At 42.6% G+C, this 23781-nt stretch overlaps 1 protein-coding gene across 2 annotated transcripts in view; it reads left to right on the plus strand.

Moving 5' to 3' along the window:
- nlgn3a (neuroligin 3a) overlaps positions 1 to 23781 on the plus strand; it is a 114938-nt gene that overhangs the window by 56233 nt on the left and 34924 nt on the right. For both annotated transcript variants that reach the window (XM_044364389.1, XM_044364388.1), the window contains one exon: positions 15852 to 16037. In XM_044364389.1, coding sequence (XP_044220324.1) covers positions 15852 to 16037 — 186 coding nt within the window. The remainder of the gene's footprint in view (positions 1 to 15851; positions 16038 to 23781) is intronic.

The following is a 23781-nucleotide window of genomic DNA, read 5'->3' on the forward strand; positions in this document are numbered from 1 at the left end:
AGGTCATAGCTTTGTGAAGGAAACCCCAGAGGCCAGCTAAAACAATTAGAAATATGTGTTTCTGGGTCACTGGAGCACCGTTACAAGTCTTGTAATACTATTTCTATTTCCTGACAGTGGAGGGAGAGGAAGTGGATTTACTCTGGCTTTTGTCTGATTCTTGATGTGATATCTCTGTGCTGGAAACACCATGCATGCTGCTTTGTTTGAACTGCTTTACGCTTGCAACAATGATGTAGATTTTCAGGCTTTTACATTATACTGTATATTCTAATCTTGCTCTCCCAAACTCAGTAGTCCTTAAGTCAACAGCAAGCTGTGCTGCAAACATAGCACTGACAATACAAATGCATGAACAGTAACCCCGCTACAAGTACGCTAAGCCTAATGTAAACATGGCCATGATTTCACATATGCACAGTGCAGCATGTACGAATGTAAGAAATATACCCACGAGAATGGATCTCAGTGTTCCATAAATATTTGATGAAATCAAAAATACCGAGTGTACAGTCTACACAAAAACACATGTGTAATTTAAGTCATTGTTCCTGTAAGACTGCTGTGAGCCTAATGCTTTCATTGGAGCAAAATTGCCCGAGGCTATATACCTCTCTCTGAGGCAGCATATCTGGTGCTTAATATAGCAGTAAACAAGTTAACAATGCATGACAGGGATTAAAATGGATATAGATTCCTGAGCGACAGAAAAGCAGTGACACAGATCATATTAGTTGAACTGTTAAAAGTGTCGGAACATGATAAATAGTGATATGCAACTTAAAAAGTGATACGTGATACTCAACTCAAAAAAATCGTGACGCGCAGCTTAAAAAGTTGCATATCACTATTTTTCCTGACTCATAAAGGAACTATTATTCTTTGACTGAAATGTCAAAATCACAAGAGCTGCATTCAAAAGGCTTTCCCCCGACAACAACAATATATGGAGGGCGTTTCACCTTTTTTATTTTTCTTCATGAAATATGGAAGGGCATAGGCGGGATGAGTCAAGCTGTGCCTGTGATCAGTGGCTCCAGCTGTTATGTATGAGTGAGAATATGGAGCAATATGAATTATCATAAGTGGTATAAGGGCTGCATCAAAACAGATTATCTTCTGACTCAATAATTTTACAGAGTTGTATCACACCAGTCTAACTTGATCATCCACCCCCATCATTTTAGACATGAATTGTGTATCAATTATCTCCCCAGCTACAGAGCAGGCTGGGTTCTTAGTACAGCCTGGTATGATTTGGTATCCCAGTTCTGGCATGTAAATGCATGCACATCCTAAGGTTACATTTTTCATGCAGGATTATAAAATGCTGACTGCATGCTTTTACTCACTGCATTTGCATTTTAATGTAAACACCCATTTACATTTACTAACAATACCACTGTGGTCAAAATTATAATGGTAATATCAGCAATTGGGTGTGAATAAATAGTTTGTGGGGGGGAGAGGGAGGGGGGGTTGCTCTTAAGAAAAAGGAAAGTTTTGAGATAGAAAGCTAACACATTTTTCCATGCAAACAAGTCACGGTCCAGTGCCATTTGCTGGTGGCACTACTGCTCTGCCCATTTCCCCCCATCTTGTAAAAGGCTAAATTAGCCTCCTCTGGAGCCAATTTAGCTGAATTAAGCAGCTTAGAAAGGTCATACTTACATTTCATTTGAACTTAATAGACATTGCAATAAGAGTGCTTTTCTGTGTTTGCCTACATCACCAGCAGACACTTTCAAACTTAATAAGACCAAATATCCAGTCATTATTTCTGATCCTTCATCATCCAGAAGCTTTACAGGTGGCTAGGGCGAAAACCTCAGGTATCCAATATCTTTATGGCATTTTCCCAAATTAGGCTTCCGATCCACTGTATGTTTGGCTGCCGAGCTACCTCGTTAATTTAAATAATGAATGAATTGCGCGGGTAATTATGAAAACTGCTCACACGCGGGACTAATGCTTCTGCTGGTTTAATTAGAGCAGGAGCCTGCCACTCAGAGCTGCTCCCCATGCCAATCCGGAGGACAGAATCGTGGATTCTCAGGCTGGGAGATAAGACTCAACACAGGAGCTCAGTATGGTAAAAACCTACCACCAGTGCACAGGCAGCCACAGGTAGAAAGGCTGTAAGATTTGCAGCAGCTACAGGTAGGGATGTTACTAATAGCGAGTAATAACACAGCACACAGTCTGGTCCAGTTATCCTAAGCTAGAGACAAGAAGAGCAGTTAACCACCTGTTTTCCAATGTGGGAGCCATTGCAATGTAGTTAACCTGTCAGAGACAAGAGGAAAGTATTGTCATCAGCATATGTCTTGATAGCACCGCAGAGAGCATTAATAGACATTAGAGAGCATTATCCATTGCACAGACAGTTAGTGGACGCTCAAGTGAAGGAATAGATGTAGGGTGATAGAACGAGGGATGATTCGATCAACACAATTGCCTTTATTTCTGTTCTGCACCTGCTAGCTGTTTGCTGCTGATGCTATCATAGAGCCAGAGGGCCTACTGGAGCATTGACTGAAACAAGATGTCCAGCTAATAAGATTCAGAATCCTTGCTTCCATTAGAACGTGTCTGTTTTCCTCCCATTATTGGCATTGTTGTTGGGTCAGTAATCCACCCTTGTAACCTCTAGGCAAACTGACTCTGACGGATACAGAGTTAACAACAAAGTGTGTCAGCTTGGATATGGCGTGTGGGGGCCGCGAGACAGGCAGCGATGCCAGTAAAGGCTGAGGCCAGACTGAGGAGAGGTGACATTGGCCTTGACTACCCAGAACCACCACAAAGCAATCTGTATAATGAGTGGTTTCCCCTCTGACTGACATGCCTTGTCATTTCATTCATAAGTCGTAGCTCGATACATCCTTCCTAACTCTAGTCAGCCCTCTCAAGCCTGAGGGAGGAGGAGAAGACAGTAGGGATGACATAAACACAGTAAGAGATGAACTGTTCTCCAGGGGAAAAGGGAATATATACTGTATATTCAGTGAAATAAATTATCACGCTGATTCAGTTGCTCTGATAACAATATTGCAATTACCGAGTAACCATGTTAACTAAAATGTGAAAATTTAGTGTTTGAATCTTTGTATTAAGTTTGTTTTTTTTCTCTAAAAATGCTAATACAATTCCCTCAGCACATTTGGCAGAAATTGGTTACGCTCATTTATGTCCTCGGTGTATAACAAACGTCTGAGCTCATGTTTTTGTTTACACTACGTCTGTTTTGAAAAGTATAAGCATGTGCCCCAGATAAGCCTATAGGCTTAAGCGGCATGCAGCCGTGGTTCAGACATATGAACTCATAAACGTCTGCTATCAAATAAAGCAAAAGAAACTCAATTAAGGGAAGAGATCTGGTGGGGATTGCATCAAATTAGGTGACTGACAAGCCCAGTAATCTGGAGCATATAGCATTTTTCATCTAATAACACTCAGAGATGTCCTTGGAAAATGGAGTATGTGATGATGCTCAGCTGATAGAGAGGGAGGAGAGCCGAGCTGCCGGGGTGGGGGTCATGTACAAGTACAGTGACAATTTCTTCCGACAACGTCCCGTCTTCTTTTTGCTTCGTCAGCACGCTCTTTAAAGCAGGGATGTCGTATTTAATCAAATTACCTGCGAGAGCTGCTCCTTCTTTTATTAATTTATTGAGGGGGGATAAGGGGAGTCGGGGGTGAGTGAAGGAGCGCGGATGAGCTCCTTTGGGATGAGTGTGTTTGTGCTCTCTGAAACGTGAACCAGAGAGGGCTGACTTAACAGGAGCTGACAGTGGCAACCGCCCTAGTGCTCGGCTGTGAGAGGACCAGTCGGCTTTTTCGCTTGAGCCCCGTTAGGGAAACAGTGAGAAGAGTCATTTGAGGCTCAGAGATGGGAGCTTGGTCTGGTGCTGCTGCCGTTCAAAGGAAAACGGATCAGGTTTGACTGTAGATGTCAAGAGTTTGAGCCTCCGAAGCTGTTATGTTAAGCGATAGTGAGCTGAATCACATCTTTCTGTGACTTATTTGTGGTTTAATCATATAGCTCTAAGGTTAAAACCTCTAATCTAATTGTCCATCAAAGCTGATTTTGTCAATGAAGATAAAATGCAGGCAGTTAACAAAATGTGACAATGGCAGAGGCATCAAAATTAACAAGACTGGATACTGCTCTGTCTCCACACCACCTCTTTCACCCCTCTCTCACTGTGTGCTTTGGCCTTCGGGCTTTCAGGTGTACAGTGCATCTGGCCAGCCTATAGGGCGTGTGGAACAAAGCCACGGTGACATTTTATCTGACGGTAGCTCCTGTGGGGCCTAAGCCATGCTGCCGAACTGTCAAGCAGATTTCAGCTCGATGAGGAGGGGGAAGAAAGCCAAACAAACAGAGCCCTGGCAAAATCTCCCATCACCAAACAGTGCAGACGAGCACAGAGAGACATCCCTGGGGATCGCAGGAGGCCGAGATGAAACAGAAAGCGAGATCTAACCTTTTTGTTGTTGCTGGAACCTAGTTCTTTAGTGCTGCTAGATTAAAAGGAAGAACGGCGAAGTGAAATGAAAAAGGAATCACTTCAGCTGTTTGAACACAGAGACCCTCACTGGAAACAGGACTTCAATATCAATTGAAAAGGAAGAAAATAAAGCAAATATTGTCATCCTTTGTAGGACATGGGTACAAGTGTCTTTTGTATAGTGCATGCCCTTTGTGTTACATGCAACAATACATGACAGGCACACTCCCTCTATTGTAAAAGTGTTATGGTAATCATACACACTATTTCAAAAGCTTTTCATCCATTTTTCATTTCCCACTGTTCTTGGGGTGAGAGAACAGGCATGTTTCATCAACAAAGGAATATGTGAAGCCAAGCAAGCCAAGCACCCTCACAAGGTGGAAGGTAATAAATTCTGCATATGTACAAACCTTGCGGTTTCAGTTTCTATGAGGGAGAAATACATGCAACTGCCAATATCGACATATCAGATATGTTCAGTGTTGGCAAGCATTGTTAAACCACATTACTGCAGATTCACAATCCCATGTCATCCACCTTGATTGCTTTCCTTAGTGTAGGTGATATATCTTCTTTTGATTGTATTAGTGCAGTGCTGTTCAAAATGTGTCTGTTGGGAATGTGCCGATTTCTCAATACCTATAGAGAACAGTGCCCTTCCCCTAAATGCCTTTCATGCAGACTATTGGTACATGCTACAATTTACTGATGCTCCCTAAACACCTCACATGCAAGCTATCAGTAGACTCTACAATTTACTGATGCCCCCTAAATGCCTTACATACAAAATATTGGTAGACACTACAATGTATCCATATTCCCCTAACACCTTAAATGCAGACTTTCGGGAGACTAAAATTTTTGAGCTGAGCTAAAGTTGACCGGATGAATTGTAGTGCCCGTTCAAAACATGCCTGAGAGATCCTGCACTATGTCTTGAACATACATACAAAGTTCCCACATGAGGAATGGGAATGGTAGAGCATAACACTTTTTCAATTTATTCTCTATGGTAGTTCTTATCACTATGGATGTAATCCTATCTCCAACCTCAATGTGGGTTGAAATGGCAGAGTGGTGCTGTCCATATTTCCGCTCCTTGACTCCATGGACAGAAGAAGAAGCAGAAGCAATGTTGTTTATGAGGTATTTTCTATATATTTCTGAATGTGTCTGAGACATCTTGCACTAAATCTTTAACATACATGCCAAGTTTCATTCCCAGTACACAGTTCAATTGTAGAGCTTTAAAAAGTCTCTTAAACCTTTTCAAGTCATTAACACTGCGGATGTAATCCCATCTCTTACCACAATGTGGGTTGCAATGGCAGAGTGGCGCTGTTCATATTTCCACTCGTTGACTCAACAGGCAGAAGAAGACGCAAATCACTGTTTTTATGAGATATTTTTATATATTTCTTGAGAACCACTCATCCAAATAACACTCAACATTGCATTTCCTTGGATCCCTAGCAACACATCTTCAAGGTATGAAGTAGATTGGATGAACAGTTTTCGAGATATTCAAAGGACAAACATACATACAGACAGACAGACACACAGACAGACAAAGATTCCTTGTTTTATATAGAAAGATAGTAAATAAAATTCTCTTCAGGTCACAGTCCACAGAATGGATTCTGCATTGAAAGGTAATTATCTCTAACATCTGTGATCATAAAGCTTAGCTCTTAACCATTACTGTGTGATACTGAGTATAGTGCTTTATTGTTTTTCTCAAGCGTCAGATTTTGAGGAACCTTTAAAGTGGCTTTAATGTGCTAAATGCAGATGTGGAGGGGTCTAATTAAAGCTGCGGCACAATGAAGTTCCTCCCCCCTCACACTCATCTCTATGGAGTTGGTATTAACCTCCTGATGCTTTCGCAGGCAGATGAAGAGATACCAACCATTGATGTTAAGCTGGAACTGGAACTGCAGCCCCAGGAGGCTCTGATCAAATCCTGAACTTAGCGCTCTATTGTGCACTGTGTAGCCCAGTTCAGCCTCACATGGCCCAGCCTACCCTAGCTTATACCAAAGTGATCCTCTTGCACTATCCTCCTGGTGTGAAGAAGACAAAGATCGCAGCAGAAAGAGACAGAGATCAGCTGGAGAAGAACGAGGGAGGAAGCAGAAAATGAGAAGGTGCAGATGGTGATTGAGAGGTACTTTAACATAGAGGGCTTGGAGGAAAGTCCACAGAAGAGTGAAGTCCTCCGGTGTCAAAGTTCACAGAAGACAGGCAGGAGTATGAAACAAGGCTTACTGCCTCCAGTTAGCATCAGACCTTTGAAAACAGGGCTTAACACTTCGTTCATAGGTGACAGACACTTTAAAGTGAGCCCTGGCTCCATTAGTTAGTGGTGTCAGGCTGTTAAGAACAAGGCTATAAACAGTTAGCGAGGTGGTTAGGCCTTTTATACCTGAACTCAGTTTGTCAGAACTGCTGCTCACCGTGATGGCTGGTGCAGATCTTGTACCCTTTTCCACATCAGAGAGTAAATGCATGCTATTACCATTGGCCCAAACGACTGCTCACATTGCCGTCGTTCCAGCACTTCATCAAATTGATATTGTGGGAAAACACACGGGCAGTGCCCAGTCTTTAGTTCGTAAACACACCTAGACTCTCTGCCAGTTCCCACTGGCTAGTGTGCTGGCCGTAGACCTAGTCAGTGTGCTTGGCTGATAATATGAATGGTAATGAGTGACTGGCTGCTGGGATTGAAAGCAAAAGTGCTGTCATAATTGAGTTAGATTAATTAAAGGAGCTACACTGTATTCTTACAGATCAGTGCATCTTGTTAGAGGGCTGTGCAATGGGTTAGGACACCAGAAGGGGTGTGTTTGTGGCCAAAGTGTATGTGTTTGTGTGTGTGTAACCTGCAGATTGTGGGTTAGGTGGGTTGCTGTGTGAGGAACTAATTGAAATGAGAGGCGATGTGCGAGTCTCAGCCAACATGGCCGGTCCATTTGTCAGGGTGACATCACTGCACTCACACCCCATCCATCTCCGCCCGGCGCCACAGAACCATGCTCCTCCTGGTGATTAATATCCATACCTCCCTCACCGTACCGCATACACTCCCCCCCTCTGAGTGCTCGCGCACTGCCGCTGCTCCGCACATGCACACCCACAAACAAACAAATACTCACACACACTGTGTTGGAAGCCCTCCTCTTCACTTATGCACACAGTGGCTGCGCACTCACCCGCACTCACTGCCATGGCACTCCCATTTACTCTCCCATGCGCACATGGCTGGAGCCCAGCACCCAACCAGTCACACACATAAACTTCCTAATTGTTCCAATTATAAATTGTCCTTGCTCTTTGCTGGATTTGGATGTTGTAAAGATTTTTTTGAGTCTGTGTACTGATTTCAGTTCTCATGAAAATCTAGTTCAAATTCTCATATTATTGTTATATCATTTAGGTAAGTAAACCAAAATATTTTAAAAGAAAAAAACACCTTTATCTCTCATGTATGTGCTAGCATGCAAGCATTAGGTGTCTCTGGAGGATAAGAAAAATCCTAGCTATAGCAATATTCTATATTTTTGTGACTATCCCATATTCCATAAAATTTACTAAACCATGAATTGTCTGTCTCACAATATTTTCAGTCTTCCCTAACCTGTCTGTGGCACTAAACCCAAGCCTGTTCATTCCTATTGAATATATCATAATTGAATATATAATTTTACTTTTTTTAAAAAAGTCTAAGTAATTTTATAAAACAGCAGGGCACTGTAGTTTTTAGTAAACATAAAAAATACTAAAACAGGAGTAAATGGTGTATTTGTAGGGACTATTTTCAGCTGTGGATTTGACATGCTAGCAGGTATTTAGAGCAGCAGGATGGTGTATTTGGGACTGATTCAAATTAAACTACAGTGCACATGTTCATCGTAATGAAGGAAGGAATAATTGTTAGTAGGATCAACTCATTGTTGGTTTTAGTCTTTTCATGGGATTTGTTGACAATTGGAAAAAAAGATTGGAAAAGGATGCGCCGTATTGTAAACACTGTACAGGTACACGGACACACGATTAACTGCTGATGTAATTGAAGGCAGATCCAAACTTTATTTTCAGCATATGATAAGCCGAATCAAAAAGCATGTTTCTTAACAAATCCTTGCTTCTTGTAAATTTGGAGCAGGTTCCAAATCAGAACACAACCCCACTGGCAGCAGCACTACTTTTTGTAGCCAAAAATATTATACCCTTCCGAAGACAAATAAAACATCACTCATACAGCACACACCACAGTGCTAAACCTCCGGAAAACAGATGTTCATTTAAATTGCTGCCATTGATTTACAACTAAAGTTGGCAGGGTTTTACAAATGAACGGTATCAGGAATAAAAGCTGTAGAACAGGCTGCCTGAGCTTATTTTCACAAGTTCTCATCAGGAAGGGTCAACCAAAACTTAGCTCATTACGGTCAGCTATCAGAGCAACTCCAACCTGAGGAGAGGAGGAACTGGGCTTTGAAGATCCTCTAAATTATGACCTTTCTCTCCTACTCTGCTTCACTGATGTGCTTTGATAAGCCGTGCTCTGATCTCCTCTGTGGTATCACAGTGCATCACTGCACACTACCCCATGCTTCCAGAGCTGGGTGGTGCTAAACTTTCTCACCACGCCCTCAAATTACATCACCCAGGTTTGATGTCATTTTTCACACCATCCCTTTGAACATGTGCAGCCACCAGCCAAAAAGTGAGAGACAGCACCCTACATGCAGTGTTATTTTGTTTATACAAAAAAAGGATCTTGAATATAAGAACTGTTTTAAACATCAGACATAGGTAAAAGCTAATTATTGAAATCTCTCCCTATGACGCATGTCCCTCCAAGTGGAACCAAAGCACTGGTTAACCTCACAGTTGTGAATCTCCAACACCAGTCTCTCCCTCTCCCTCTGTAGGAGCATGCAGACCCGCCTCCGCACCAGCTGTGAGATGCAAAGCTTCACTTAATGTAAAAGCATTTCGCTGTCTTTGACGAGCCACGGTCTGCGCTATTCACCAAAAGGAAAGATGTTGAGAGATACAGGAAAGAGAGAAGGTGATAGGTAGTAGAAAAAAGACCGAGGCATAGATGGAGAATAGAGAATGACACTGAGAGCAGAGGAAGACAGGAAACATGACAGAGAAACAGAGCACAGGGAGGGCTGGTGAAGGGTGGGCGGGAGAGAAGCAAAGAAGGGCGACAAAACTGAAAGCCGACAGCCGCTATAGCCGATGTGTGATTGATTGAGTGGCGTTCCGATGCCAGGGGTCATACATATGCAAACTGCTCATTTGTAGTTGCTGCCAGGACTGCTGTTCACCAGAGCCCTTGAATAGTGTCGCCTGACCACCGGGACACATCACACAATCAGATTAAGCGGCCCCAAAGTCACATGCAGGACGACCAACAGCTGCCACGTGCACCACCAGCTCTGACTTACAGTATCTGTTTTTCATCCCTGTCTGCTGTAACAAGCCCTTGTCTGTCTGTAAGAGATCTGGGTTTTAGGGGCTCAGATACGTGTCAGATGAGCTTTGGTGTTTTGTGCGGCACAGATTGTCCCTCTTGACATTTTATTGTTTGTTTGTTTTTTTCTCAGTGCTTTGTTGCACACAAACCACATTTTCCATTCGAGTGGCTCAGTCTGTATACAGCAGCACAGTATGCATGTTGATCTATCTCCAGCATCATGCATGAGACGATCCAACTACCTTTCAATGCAGAGTGTAGTTGCAGTGTTGGCTCCTGCTGCACACCCTGCATCTATCTGTGTCATTTTGTGCAATTGAGGCTAACATTTGAATGCAGGCATTTAGGTTTCTGTTTGGTCGCTTCACATTTTCAGCAAAGACCTGCTGTTTAGTGAGCGTGTTATCATTCGGTTTGAACTCATCCAGTGTCAAGGGGCAGGCCCCTGAAACATCACATGACTTTGTTGCCATTCAAGGCGGTATGATATTTTCTTTAATTATTGATTCGTGATGAGGCCAGCAGGAATCAGGGGCTCATACATAAATTCCTTTTCACCATTTTCCGGTTTGATTCCACTATCATGTTATATTCATTCATATGGAACTAGTAATTTGTACGGGTGACAATCAAAAAGTATGGCTTTTTTTTCCCCCACGACTCTTTATTTTCTCTTCCACCGGAAACAAGGATGTGGTGTTGGGTAAATGGTCTTCAGTGTTCAGGATGCCATAAAGAGGCTCTCTTGTGCTTGGCTGCCCTTCTGTCCCCCTCTCTCGCTCTCTCTCTCTCTGTTTCTCTATCTCTCTCTCCCTCTCCTGCTCTCAGATCAGACTGTGCTCCAGCCATGCTATTGGGCAGCGAGCTGTAAACAGGAGGTGTACACTGATCCAAGTGGCAGTCACCTTCATTCAGGCCCACGCCCCCCTCCTGCCCCCTTCCCTTCACACAGTCTTTTTTTTTTAGTCATGTCGGCATGCTGAAATCTTCCACCACCCAAAAAGAGAGAATGAAAAATCTTGTGGGAATGACTCTGTGCGTGGAGGATGGACCACTGGGTATGTCCCTTGCTCATCGTCAGCCTGACACACAGGCCCTTTATGTGGCTGTGTGGAGGGTGGCCCCTTCCCTCCTCTGCTTCTCATCCACACCCCAGAGGCTCCTATTCAGCCAGGGCCTGGCTGGGGGGAAGTTGGAGCTCTTTTGTAGTGGGGGATTCTTAGGGGAGGCTGTCAAGGCTGTGACTGTGTGGGCCTTTATTTCCCCAGAGAAGAGAAGAGGGAGAAAAGATAGAGGGAGAGGGCAAGAGGGAGACGGGGGGGAGTACCAAAGGAGAGTCTGGACACAGACGACCTTGTTAACCGGCACCCCCAATGAGGGAGAGGATGAGAGGGAGAAAGAAACAGGGAAAAGGCGAAGTAAAAAGCAAGAATGAATCCAGCAGAAAGCCCCAAAACTTTCCCTCCATTACGTCACCGCTGTTATTCCCATCCTCCTCCTCTCTTCTCCTCCACTCCTCCCTATCCGTTCCCTCCATCTGTCCCTGTGAAAGCTCACTCTTCAGCTCAATAACAAGCTTTTGCCCTCCCCCTCACCCTTCCTCACCCCCTTCTCACCCTCCGCCATTACTTTACACACATTCCATTATCTGGGAGACCAGGCTAAGAGAGATGTCTGGGGTCGGAGCGATCATTATCATCGCCTCTTTCCGCTACACTGTAAGTTATAGCCCACCATATAGGAAACAGACATTTAAATCATAATCAATAGAGCAATATCAATGCTGAGAGGCATGGCTAAAGGAAATCACTGCCGCGGCTCAGGAGGAAACGGAGACGCTCGCTGAGATAGTGGTGCACGCTTATTGATAAAAGACGATCAAGCCACAAAATGCATTATGTGGCATCACGCTTGGCGCTAGCTTTTCAGACAAATAAACAGTTTTGCTGATATTCAGGTGATGCAATGATTGTGGCCGGTGTGTGCAAATATGTGGAAATGGAGAGGATTTGAGCAGTGATCTCCTGGTCTTTGAACATCAGTGTCTGCTGCTCATGTATTGCTTCCGGCACAATGGCTGAAGCTCACACACCGCGGGAAGGGGACACTGTCATGCTGTATACATTAACTGACCCTCTGGTCATGTTAAGGTGACAAGGGCGGCTGAGTTCCTCGCAGGGGGAGCAGTACTACATACACACAATGTTTTCTCCGACAAGGACGATGCAAGGTGACAGGTGTGACCTGACCTGGCTGCAACCAGTCCACGGTTGCCACTGCCACTCCGGCTGAGATCAGGGCTGAATCTCTGACTGTGCTGCCACAAGGAGAAAATACCAGTTCTCCATACAGCGGACGTGCACCACATCACTGTCAAGGAAGAAGAGCTTTGAGACATGATACAAAAAACACATCATGTAATCAGTCAGGACAAATTACAGTTCTAACATGCAGAGAGGGAGCAGAGAATAACTGTTAATAACTCATTGTTTGCTGTGAATGAGAAACTCTCATGCAAATTTCATGTCTAATCCAGCTGACATGTGTAGACAGGTTAGACTCCATATTTGGAAATCTTTGTTTTTGAGACGATTTGATATGTTATTTGTTGATGACCTTTTGCAAGTGCTGCATGTATGACTAGTTTTCTGAGCAGATCTTATTGAATGAATTTTGAATTTGGCATGCATGATTTAAGAAGGTTGACTTGAATGAAGTTCAGTTACATGATTCCTTTTCTCCAGTGCAGTTCAACTTCAGGGCATTTTCTTTTCCTCTGTGTTCCTCTTTCGTTTGTGAAAATAAAACATTTTCCACTGAACCATTTGAGCTTGATATACAAAACAGTGTCTTGTTTTGTAAGATAAAAAAGCCTTTGGCAAACCATATAGGACATTCCTGTAGGTATAAGGCTTGGGCTTCAGTTATTCAGACTGTTGAAAAAGCATCCCAAGTTTCATCTACAGAACACACAACAGGCACGCTTCATAATGTCACTGAGAAAATTAAATGAGTATGAATTAATTTGTGAGCACTTTACTTTCAAAGTATCAGATTAACTAGAACTATTTGTTATCTAATGATTATTTAGTTTGTTGAATTAACTTGACTGGGACACTGTAACTGTGTATACTCTTTGTGCCGAAATTAATTGGCTAAAAAAGAAGAGTTTGCATATTCATTTGAATTCAGACAGCTAACAATTATATATTATATGATACAGTTTATAATTAAATGTTTATTGTAAAGCAGCACCGAGTGTGTATTAAAAGTCTCAACTGAGTGTTAGGTTGAGTAGTGCAGTCAAGCACATAACCAGCCTGACCAAATAGTTCAGAAGCACTGAACTGCAGAATCCCAAGGTCCTGTGTAGGTGTGAGCTGTGAGCACTGCACATCGCGGTTCATGTGCAGCCAAAGCCCACGCAGTGCTGATCAGACAGGGATCATCTGCTGGATCTAGAAATCTATAATGCAATCCCTGGTGAGTAAGGAGGTTCGGAAATTTGGATAAGTAAGATATTATGTATCATTATTTAAGTAATCAGATTGTGTGTTAGGGTAATAGTATGTAAATTATTCTGTACCTTAATATTCTAGCAAAGTAGAGTGAAAGTCTGGAGGTGATTCATAGGTGATGGACATAAAGAAACAGCCATAAAACAAAACAGACCAAACATCTATAAAGCACGAAATAAAGACAATGGCCTGCTATAAATGTAAAAATAGAAATAGCCATGCCTAAAAACAATTACTTTGCTATCTTAATTGCTTTCCAAAGAAAATACTTTCTGTCACCTTTCCAATTAAAACATAACCAGCAGCTATATTAGATGTATTTTTAAATGGTGCCTGCAGCCTGTCTTGTTGTCTAAGATATTGAATTCCACCTCTACATTTTAATGACCAGTTTCATTTATAGATGCAGAGGAATAAGCTCAGCTAAACAAAAAGTCACCACAGAATAGGGCATTGAACGGCGTTTTATTCCACCAGCTGGGTATTCAATTCTAATGGTTTACATTTGTTATTTACTAATGCCTCATATTACAATGCCAAATGGATAATGTTTACTATATCTTTTCAATTAGGCTAACAGTTGCACAGAATCCCTTTTACATGCCGGTCTCCTGACATTTCGTAACCCATCTGACATACACTTGGTGAAGTGTGAACCATTTTGCAAATGAGGGTTATTCCGAGAGAGTCGCGTCTCCTCTCTCCCCGGCACCCGAGAGAGGCTTGTAAAAGCTGTTGTCCTTTAGTTATGACGGAACACAAGTAGGAGCCGCGTGAGGAAAAAGAAAAGGAAAAGCTCTTCAATTCCTCTCTTCCCCTCTCTCTCTCTCTCTGTCTGTTTCTGTTCCTCTGCCTGTCTCTTTCACTCTCTCTCTCCGCATGTGCCCTGCCGCTCTGTCATCCTCAGGGATGCGTCTGAAGGAGACCATCTGTTGATCCATTTGTCTCCTGCTTTGCTTCCTGTGCCACTGCCTCTCTCCTAACGATGATCAGGCCTGGCCTTTCCCCTGCCCACCCTCTTTGTTGCTGCCAACAGGCACTCGGGGCGAGGCGGGTGTGCTGTTGGGGGTGGGGCAGGAGGTTGTGCCCTCTATAGTCTCTGATTCACACAAAGAGAGAAAATAGGGATCAGCAGACTCATGCTCTTTGTTCATATACATACCATAAACTGCTAATGAGCCCAGAGCAGCTGCTTTCTAATCTGTGTTTATTTAAAGTGAGCATCACTGTTCTGACCTGAGTCAAAAAAACACACAGATTTTATCTTTTTTTATTTATTTTGTTTTACATTGCTGATATCAAAACTATTTCCTTTTCCCCCTTAGGACTTAAACACAGAGTACTCATCATTATATGGAGGCATAGACCATGAAATAGATGTTGGAAACAAGGACCATCACTGGAGGCTTGCGAGCATTTACCACCAACACATTTATTGCTTGTGAAATGTTCGGCAGTGTTACCACTAAAGAGAAGGAGTGTGTGTAGAGGGGGGGGGAAGGTTGTGGTTTCCACGCATGTCTCCCAGCTGTCACCTTGCATGCATGTTCATAGGTTTGATGGACACTGAGTCCACCATGGGGACTTCAGGGATTGCTTGCCTTTGATCTTCTCCCGCGACTCTCGATTACCCATCATTCAGCAGGGCTTAGGCCCTGGAGAGCAGCTGGGAGAGGATGGTGTGTTAACACGAGCTCTGATGTACCCAAGAGAGACTCACCATCCAACTCAGACATCGTATAGCCGATTACACAGACACGGAGGGAAATGTACATGGATAGTTCCTGTTGTGAGTGTTTCGACTGAAGGTACAGTATGTGAGGGAATCGAAATATGTCAGCGGAAGATGGTAACTCTGATAAGATATATCATAAGGGCACAGTCCATACGGAGGTTTTTGCAGCATCAAAATGATTGTAAATCTTATTATCACTTCTTTTTCTCGCTCTGTCCGTGGAGTTTTCATAGATCCGTAAGGTTTTCATCAGGCCTGCTCAATATATCTGATGATGGGTGTTCACCTGGGGAGACATGCCATTGATTTCCCATAAGGTGCAGATGACATGTGGTCACACGCACTCCTATTTTACCAACAACCCTGTCATCTAATAAGTCATGATTTCACCGCTGCTGTCACCTGGCTCGATGGTTCCTCTGACAAAACTGGGATTGGGTTCATCATCGCAGATAACCTTTAACCCTACTTCGTTTTTGTTTCTTTGGTCAAGCACACATTTCAGTATTCAGTACAACAATTTGACTTATTTTATTAGCTTCCTCTATGTGTATTTTTAAATCTCTTTATCTCTGTGTGTGTTTCAGGCTTCCTCAGTACAGGTGACCAGGCTGCTAAAGGGAACTACGGGCTCCTTGACCAGATCCAGGCCTTAAGGTGGATCAGTGAGAACATCGGCTTCTTCGGAGGAGACTCCAATCGCATCACTGTGTTTGGTTCTGGGATCGGAGCTTCATGCGTCAGCCTGCTCACCCTTTCCCACCACTCTGAAGGTAGAGTACAGTAGGGGGAGGTGGGGGATGGGTGATACAGCTGTGGAGCTCATGCCTGCCGGTGTGTAGGCTGCTTGATATTAGAAACTGGTGATGCAGGAAGCCAGTTATTGAGTAATGTATTCCACTGTACTGTACAGCATAACGAATGTTTTAAGGAGCAGGTGTTGCATTTAAATGATTGTGATGTTCATTCCCATCGGGAAATTGAAACTCTACGGCAGCTTTCAAACCACCACATGTGGGTCTTGTGATGCTCTGCTGGTTTGTTAATATCCTTCCCTACTGTATGTCACAACTGAACATGTAGGTATAATGGGGATTTTTTGTTTTGTTTTGTTTTTTGTAAGCAAGATATAAAAAAAAGATGTGATGTGCTGAGTACATCATGTAGGGAGAGCTATTCAGTGGTCGTGCTAAATGACACGCACACTTTGCGGTTCTCTTTGTAAGCAATGTTGTTTATCTGCTGACTTCCTTAATGCTACTTCATAATGATTTACTGCTCGTGTTTGCCATGTCTTTAATACAAAATACAGCAAGCACGCTTAAGCTGGACATGCGATAAACATCCCTCATACTCATGCTCCCTTAATGCATCATTGAACTAAGATGGAACCCTGCTGCTTATAGGTAAGTTCTTGCAGGAGGTGATTTGGCTCATGTTTGCTTTGAGCTCCATCCATGACTGTCAGCCTCCAATTGCACCCTGCAGAGCCAAATGGACACAGCATCATCCTTAACCTGGAATTATTACAGTCAGTTATGTATTCGCTATCCATTTAAAAGCTGGCTGTTTCCACGTTTAATTGATAGCGGCATCGTGTACATGACAGGCTATCAGAACATTAAAGTGTCTGTGTTGTATAGCAGTGTTTATGTTTTTCCACATTGTTTATGTGGTGGTAATATTCCAAATGAGAAATCTTTATATTCAGCCATGCTCCCAGCTTGTGAACATGTTAACAAGCCACACACATGCTGCTTTGGACACACATGGTTGGAAATGTAACATGGGGCTTTTACTCTACATTACATGCAAGTGAATCACATTAAAGAAATCACTCTTGCATTAGATAGAGGGCTGGTCTTGGGCAATGCTGCGGTCAGGAAACTATTAAGTAGCGCAACTGACACCACTCGACCACCAAACACACACACACACAATTCTTTTCCTCGTCACTAGGCAGAGTAGAATCTCTGTTCTCGGATTTTTGATTAGTAGACCAACATGGATTTGAAAGAGGTCATTTGAGCTGCTCGTCTTCAGTCCCCATTACAGTGCCAGGGATTTGTGATGTGTTTTGCGTTCTCCAATTTGCATTTAAGTGTTACTAATTGCCTTGATTTCCTCCGATGAATGATGACTGCTTTTGGATTGAATTTTTACCATAAATGCCTTTTTTATTCATACTCCATAATGCTACGCTCCATGTAGCATGTTATTATACTGCCAGTGAAACCATCTCCTCTGCCTCCCAGTAAATTGGATATTACCGGGTCTGTTTTTTTCCCTGAATGGAAATGTATGCCCCACTGATGGGATAAAAAAAAGACCCAGTAAAAACTTGAGGGATCCTAGGAAATTGAAACAGGAAGTCTTCTATCACGCCAGGACTCTTGCTGCGAATGTTACCAATGGCAATCAGATTTCACACAGTCTCTCTCAGAGCACAGATTGTTGTAATTATATAAAGTTTAGGACTGGAGTGGGCTGCAGGATGTGACAGGAAATCCAAGAGAAGAAATGTCTTTTTGCACCTGCTTTCACAACCTCCGCTGTACACTACCCCTCCTTTCCTCATTCTCCTCCTCCCCTATAGTGTTGTTGAAGCGAAAACTGGTAGGATGTTCTTGTTGCCAAGACAACGCAATAAACAAGAAAGGAATCAAAGTGTCTGGATTCGCGTAGCGGTGAAAATTGAAGCAAAAATCTATAATCAAATGAATTATACACTGTGGCATGAGCACACCTGGTTTCAGGTGGCCTCTAGTAATGGATTTCTGTAATGATTTTCTATCCATGTTAGCAGACTGTTGCATCTCGGGAAGCGCGTCTTATATTGAGTTCTCTACTTTGCACTCTGAATGGAAATTAAGTCAAGAAACAAGATTGTAAACAATGCATCATAGTTCCTCCCTCATCTCCTGATTTAACTTTGTAGTCCGACTTGCTCACGAATAAAAAATTCACACTCGATCCGTAGAAATAGAGGTAGTGGTGTCACATTGAATATGACGTGTTCAAGTTCTGGGGTAGAATAGGGTCGGATATGATAACATAGGATAAGACTCACATGTCTGCACGCACACATATGTGTGCACTCACACACAAACATTTTCCTTCACCTGCTGCTCAGATGCAGGATAACGAGGCACAGGTAAAAAAGAAAAAGTAAATCAGCGATGACACTCTTCAGGAGTTCCCTAGTGCGTCAGTGTATTTAATGACAGTATTCCCACTCTTACTGTACACAGTCTGTCATCACTGCCTACAGTGCACTCTCCATCTAACAGAGACTCCTTTTATGCCTGTTGGTGGCAGAGTGACAACTTACTTCAGATGCGCCATGCTCCTCCTGAAGCCTATTTAATAATCTGGATCCTCCTATATCATCTTAGCCCTCCGGCCTCTCTCTTTGATTGCCTGCTCCTCTGGCCTGGCCTTGGTGCCGTCTCCATGTGGGCGTGCCGAGGGCTCCAGTCACAGTGTACATCCATCACCGAGCCTCCCCCTTCTGGACTGCGTGAAGGCTGGCCTGGACGTCCTCTTGTGAGGGCTAGATTTTTTAGACCCGGTCCCTGCCCTGCCTCCTCCATCTAATCTCCTCCTCACTGCACCCATCTGTCTCCCTGCCTTCACAGACAGTAAATGCATGCAAGGGACACACACTTTCTCTCCATTTGCTCGTGTCTCTCTCTCTTTCTTTCTCTCTTGGTTTCTGCTCCCTCGTCTGCAGCATGTGTGGTGCGTTGCTATTAATAAGATGGCTGCCTTGTCTGCTATGTGGCAAGCAATCTAGCAGCACATCTGAGACTTTGGAAGCAGAATGGTCATTAAAAGCATAGTCTCTCTCGGTAGGAGAGTGTTTTTGACCAGCTTATTAAATGTAGCTCAACAGTTGTGTTCCCACAGAGGGAAATCTCTGTCCTCATCTTCTTTTGCTCTGGCTTCAAACAGAAAACGGCTGAAGAAGTTCAGAAGCAAGGACATTAGCCAGTCCCATGTATTATCTATCTGGCATCGCACAGGCACTAATTGAACATGCAGATTTGGCTTTTTCCCTATCTCCTAATAATCATTATGATATAAAAAGTGAGATGGCTTTTCTGCACACGAACAGAATACCAAGTAGCCAATGACTCAGACGTGTATTCGTACATGTATCTCTTAATGCATGCATATCAGAGTGGCAATAAATATGTTTCTACCTACACAACCTGTAGAAAACATAATGTATATCTGTGCACATGTGTCCAGCTGTCGTCATATGTGCACACAGGCATGTCTATTCGCGGAGCACACGGGAGGGAACGGCTACTTGTAGAGGCGCTGAAGGTCGTTTGGTTTCTTTTTTTCTTCTCTTCCTGTAAGCAATCAGGATAAAAGCTCCGCTTCTGAGGAAGTGCTCCCGTTTTAATGGAACGTATTGGACATTAAAGACAGCTAGTGTGGAGGATCCTTCATGCCAATGTCAGCTTTCATTTTTATTAAGACTTCTGGGTTATTGAGGACCATAAATGTGCATGTTAAATGCTTGGGTTTTATTACAGCAGTGCAATGAGAACCAAGGCTTTTAATGCAAGACACCACCTAGCAAACATTGAAAACCCTTGAACCATGAGTATTAAGAGGGCAGTGTGACAGGTACTCGGTTTTCGGCAAAGGGTAACAAGTTTTTGAATCCATTTAGCGTGAAGGGTACCATAGAAGGTGATTAAGTGAAGGGATGCATCGTGGGATGTGAAGAAATAGAGGATCAGACAGATTGAAAAAAATCAAATGGTGTGTTTCTTAAATCAAATCTGAAATATTAACTTTATTAATGGCTGATATTCATAGTGAACTACTTGCTGTGGATTTTCTCTCTAGAATTTATGATTCATGCAGTCTTGGGAAGGATGTGACTCAGAAGTCATAGGAATTGATGCATTACTGTACAATTTCCTGCAGCTGATTGGGTGAGGAACTCGGGCTTCCATTAGAGTGACTTGAGTGTGATGTAATGATTACAGTGAGACACACTGCCATGTCCTTTACAATCAAGTATGGTCAGTGAATCATCTGAGAGCACAATGAGTGGCAAACTGTTTAAAAACCAGCACTCATTATTAATATTCTGATAACGGTTGTACGTTATGTTAAACATCAGAATTCAATTCAGACACATATGTGCAATCACTATCAACTTTTTAATATTCATCACAAATCCATCAACACTTGATAAGTGATCACTGAGTTTGAGCTAGTCTGAGTTTTTATTGTTTAACATCTGCACCGGTCACTATTTCAATCATAAGCTACACTCAGCAACACTCATCACGGTTTGTTTTTTCTGTTAACACGCCTTTTTTTCCCCGTCCACCACTTCAGACACAAGAGTCCAACCCCTGCAGTGTAAACAAAACACACTGATGACACAGATACAGAGGCAGATAAAAAAAATAAGTGAATTACTAACAACGACAATCGATAATATTAATGATAATAATCATCATCATCATTATCATAATTGTAATTTGTAATATATTACAGCTTAAGGATGAATATTTGTATGTATATCAATATTAATCAAATCAGTTGCTTCAGTAATCCAAATGTGCTTCGTTATCACATTTACTGGCTTTACACACTTGTGTTAAAACACTTGGCACGCAGTGTTCAGATAAATACATAGTAGTACGATTAATTCATATATTGTAGTTTTAATGCATATTAGTTTTAGCAATACGTACAACGTTTACAATGCTAATACATAATAAAGTGTAAACATCTCACTTGGAGGAGTGTATTGTTCTTATAATTTATTATAAGAATGTTATATATATATATTCAGATTTTTTTGCTTTAGTAATTCTGCTAGTAATAGTAATTTAGTAATAGTTAAATAGAAGGTAACATCCAATGTGCCACTTTAAATTAAAGTTTTTTTATCATTTGATTTTTGTGTTGATTGTTGGGGAAGATACAGTGTATTTGATTTTATTTGTTGTTGTTAGACTATTTATTCTTTTAGCCATTTATGTCCTTCTCTCCATAGTTTCATAAATTGCATATACACTATGTACTATATTCTATGAAACTATGGAGAACTACAGTATGTACTTTAAATTCATATATACTTTCATTCATTGTAGTTTTAATACATATTCGTGTGCATTACGTATAACATTTCATTCTCATAATTTTAGTGATTCTGCTTGAATTGCTGAATATTTTAAGGTGTAATGAGATTCTGAGTGACTAGCCTGCATGAGTTCACATAGAGCAGAGGAACATCAGGGAACAGACCTCTTTGTAAGGTCTTGTCCTGGCTCTCTTGTGATTTCACTGCACAAATCAGTACAAGAGACTCCTGTGCTGTTTCGGGCATGTATTTAACTCGTGGACATATACAGGAAGGAAATAAGACTGACAACAACGTTTATTGGACTTTGAATCAATCTGCCTCTGTCAATCTTGCTGATGCAGTGCTGCCGCTGTGGGATTCAAAGCCCGCGTTGCTATGAGCGCCTAACCTCTGCTCAGACAATCATTTACCATGTACATGCAGGCTTGCAGTTGTCCTTTGAGGTAACAACACAAACACTGTTGAACTGTGTCTGCTGGGAATTGTGAGGATGCATTGAGCCTTGAGAACTTGTGCAGTTATTCATCACTGTATCTCAAGGTATCGACACGTAATCTAAAGCTAATATGAATGCACCTCCATATATACAGAGTAGAGACCGAGGCCAACAAGCCATATAGATGAAGGGTGTGTGAGTGTTGCACATATCACTGCTTTAACTGTAATGTTACATCTGGCTATGACCTTTGAAAATAACACGTGTGGGTTTCCTATCTGAAACAAGACCCATGGGAGTTTCTCCATGTGGAATGGCCTACAGGCCTGCACACCCCCACTCCATAATGTCCCTGCACTGCACTGAGCTCTCACCACACAGATCTGGAGGTGCGATCCATCCACACTCAGTGTTGACTTCATTTCTGTGGGCTCAAGCATCCTGTAGCAGCCATCGCCTGTCGCCTGTGGAGTTTAAACATCAAATAAAGGCACCTTGCAAGAGCTGCAATGTGAACTGGAGTCACCGGGAAAGATAGCTGCATAACCACTACCTGGGATGTTATTCATACACGATGCAGCTGCCATTGTTGTGCAAATGCTTCGTGCTTGAGAAAAACCAGGGACAATTGTCGAAGTTGAATAGACCCCATTTCTGAGGTGTCAAAGGCATTCAGCGACTCGACACTGTAAAGTTACCTGGGTGTTTGGGGCAACAGAATGCCTCCATCTCAAGGTTTGATTTGGCTGTTTGCTGAAGGGTGTCTGTGCATCTCAGGGTGTGAAAAGGGCCTATGCGAGATGAGAGAATGGGGACGCTCCTTGTCAGGTGCTGTATTCTTCCACCTCGATTGACAGGAGCGATAATTAAACCAGGGGGATGCCATCTCTGCGGAGCAAGAATGCTTGTATTTATTTACGCTGACTACTCTGCTTTGTTGTCTGCCATATCTTGTGGCCGCCATTGTGTGGAGAAAGCAAACTGCTTTTAACAAGTGGCCTATGTGGCATTTTTCAGTCACTCTTTGAACGGCAATGCCTTTGACTCTGTATAGCAGAGCAAAATTGCTTTATTTTTACTAAACAAAGATGGAGTATTACTTACCAACTAAAAGGTATTGCTCTCTTTTGAACTTGAAAGAAATTGGAAATGGCCTAATTCAGGCAGTAAATAGGTTTTTTTCTCTTCACTACTCACCATTGCAAAGAGAAAATGAAGCCAAAGTTGTATTGAGCTGGAGAAAAAAGTTGGCCCCGCAGAGTAATGCAGGGTGGGAGGGTGTTATTAGGGTAAAGAAGACTCCACTGAGGTCAGATAGTCAGTTGGAGGTAACACCCTAGAAAATAATATCTAGTTGGACTGTCCATCAGAGTGAGGCAGCTTTACCTATCCCTAGCCAGAAGAGAGCAGAGGAATGAAGAATTGACAAATGGCCCGAAAACGGTGAAGGCAGTTCATTCAGGTAGTCCAGCCATCAGTCTGTCTCTGCTTGCAGCAGGTAGTTGAGCCTATAAAGCATGGAGTTATAGGTGTTAAAGAGCCCAGCAGCAGGTCAGAGAAAGAAGCAGGGGATAATTGAGTACTTTACTAAATCCATGCCTCCATCAACCAAGGTAATAGCTCAGAGCATTGCATATACCCCAGATCCACAACTGTACGGATGAGCTTCGGCAGCTTGAGCGACATGTGGCACGCATGGGCTGTCTCAGCAATATTCTCCAAGACAATACAATGAGACCCATCTGGTGATGTATCGCCGAGATTGCTTTTGGAATCTAATCGCGGCTGATGAACGAGGTGACTACAGAATATGTCATCTGTTGATGACCTGCAATCCCCAGTGAAGACGCTGGAAAGTGATTATTAGTTCAGGTAGATGCCATCTATGAATCATTCTTGATAAATCATTGTCAAGGGCGCATTCATACACCTCCTAATGGACAGTGACAGTTGTGGA

Source organism: Thunnus albacares, chromosome 10, assembly GCF_914725855.1.
Source record: "Thunnus albacares chromosome 10, fThuAlb1.1, whole genome shotgun sequence".
In the NCBI taxonomy this organism is placed as follows: domain Eukaryota; kingdom Metazoa; phylum Chordata; class Actinopteri; order Scombriformes; family Scombridae; genus Thunnus; species Thunnus albacares.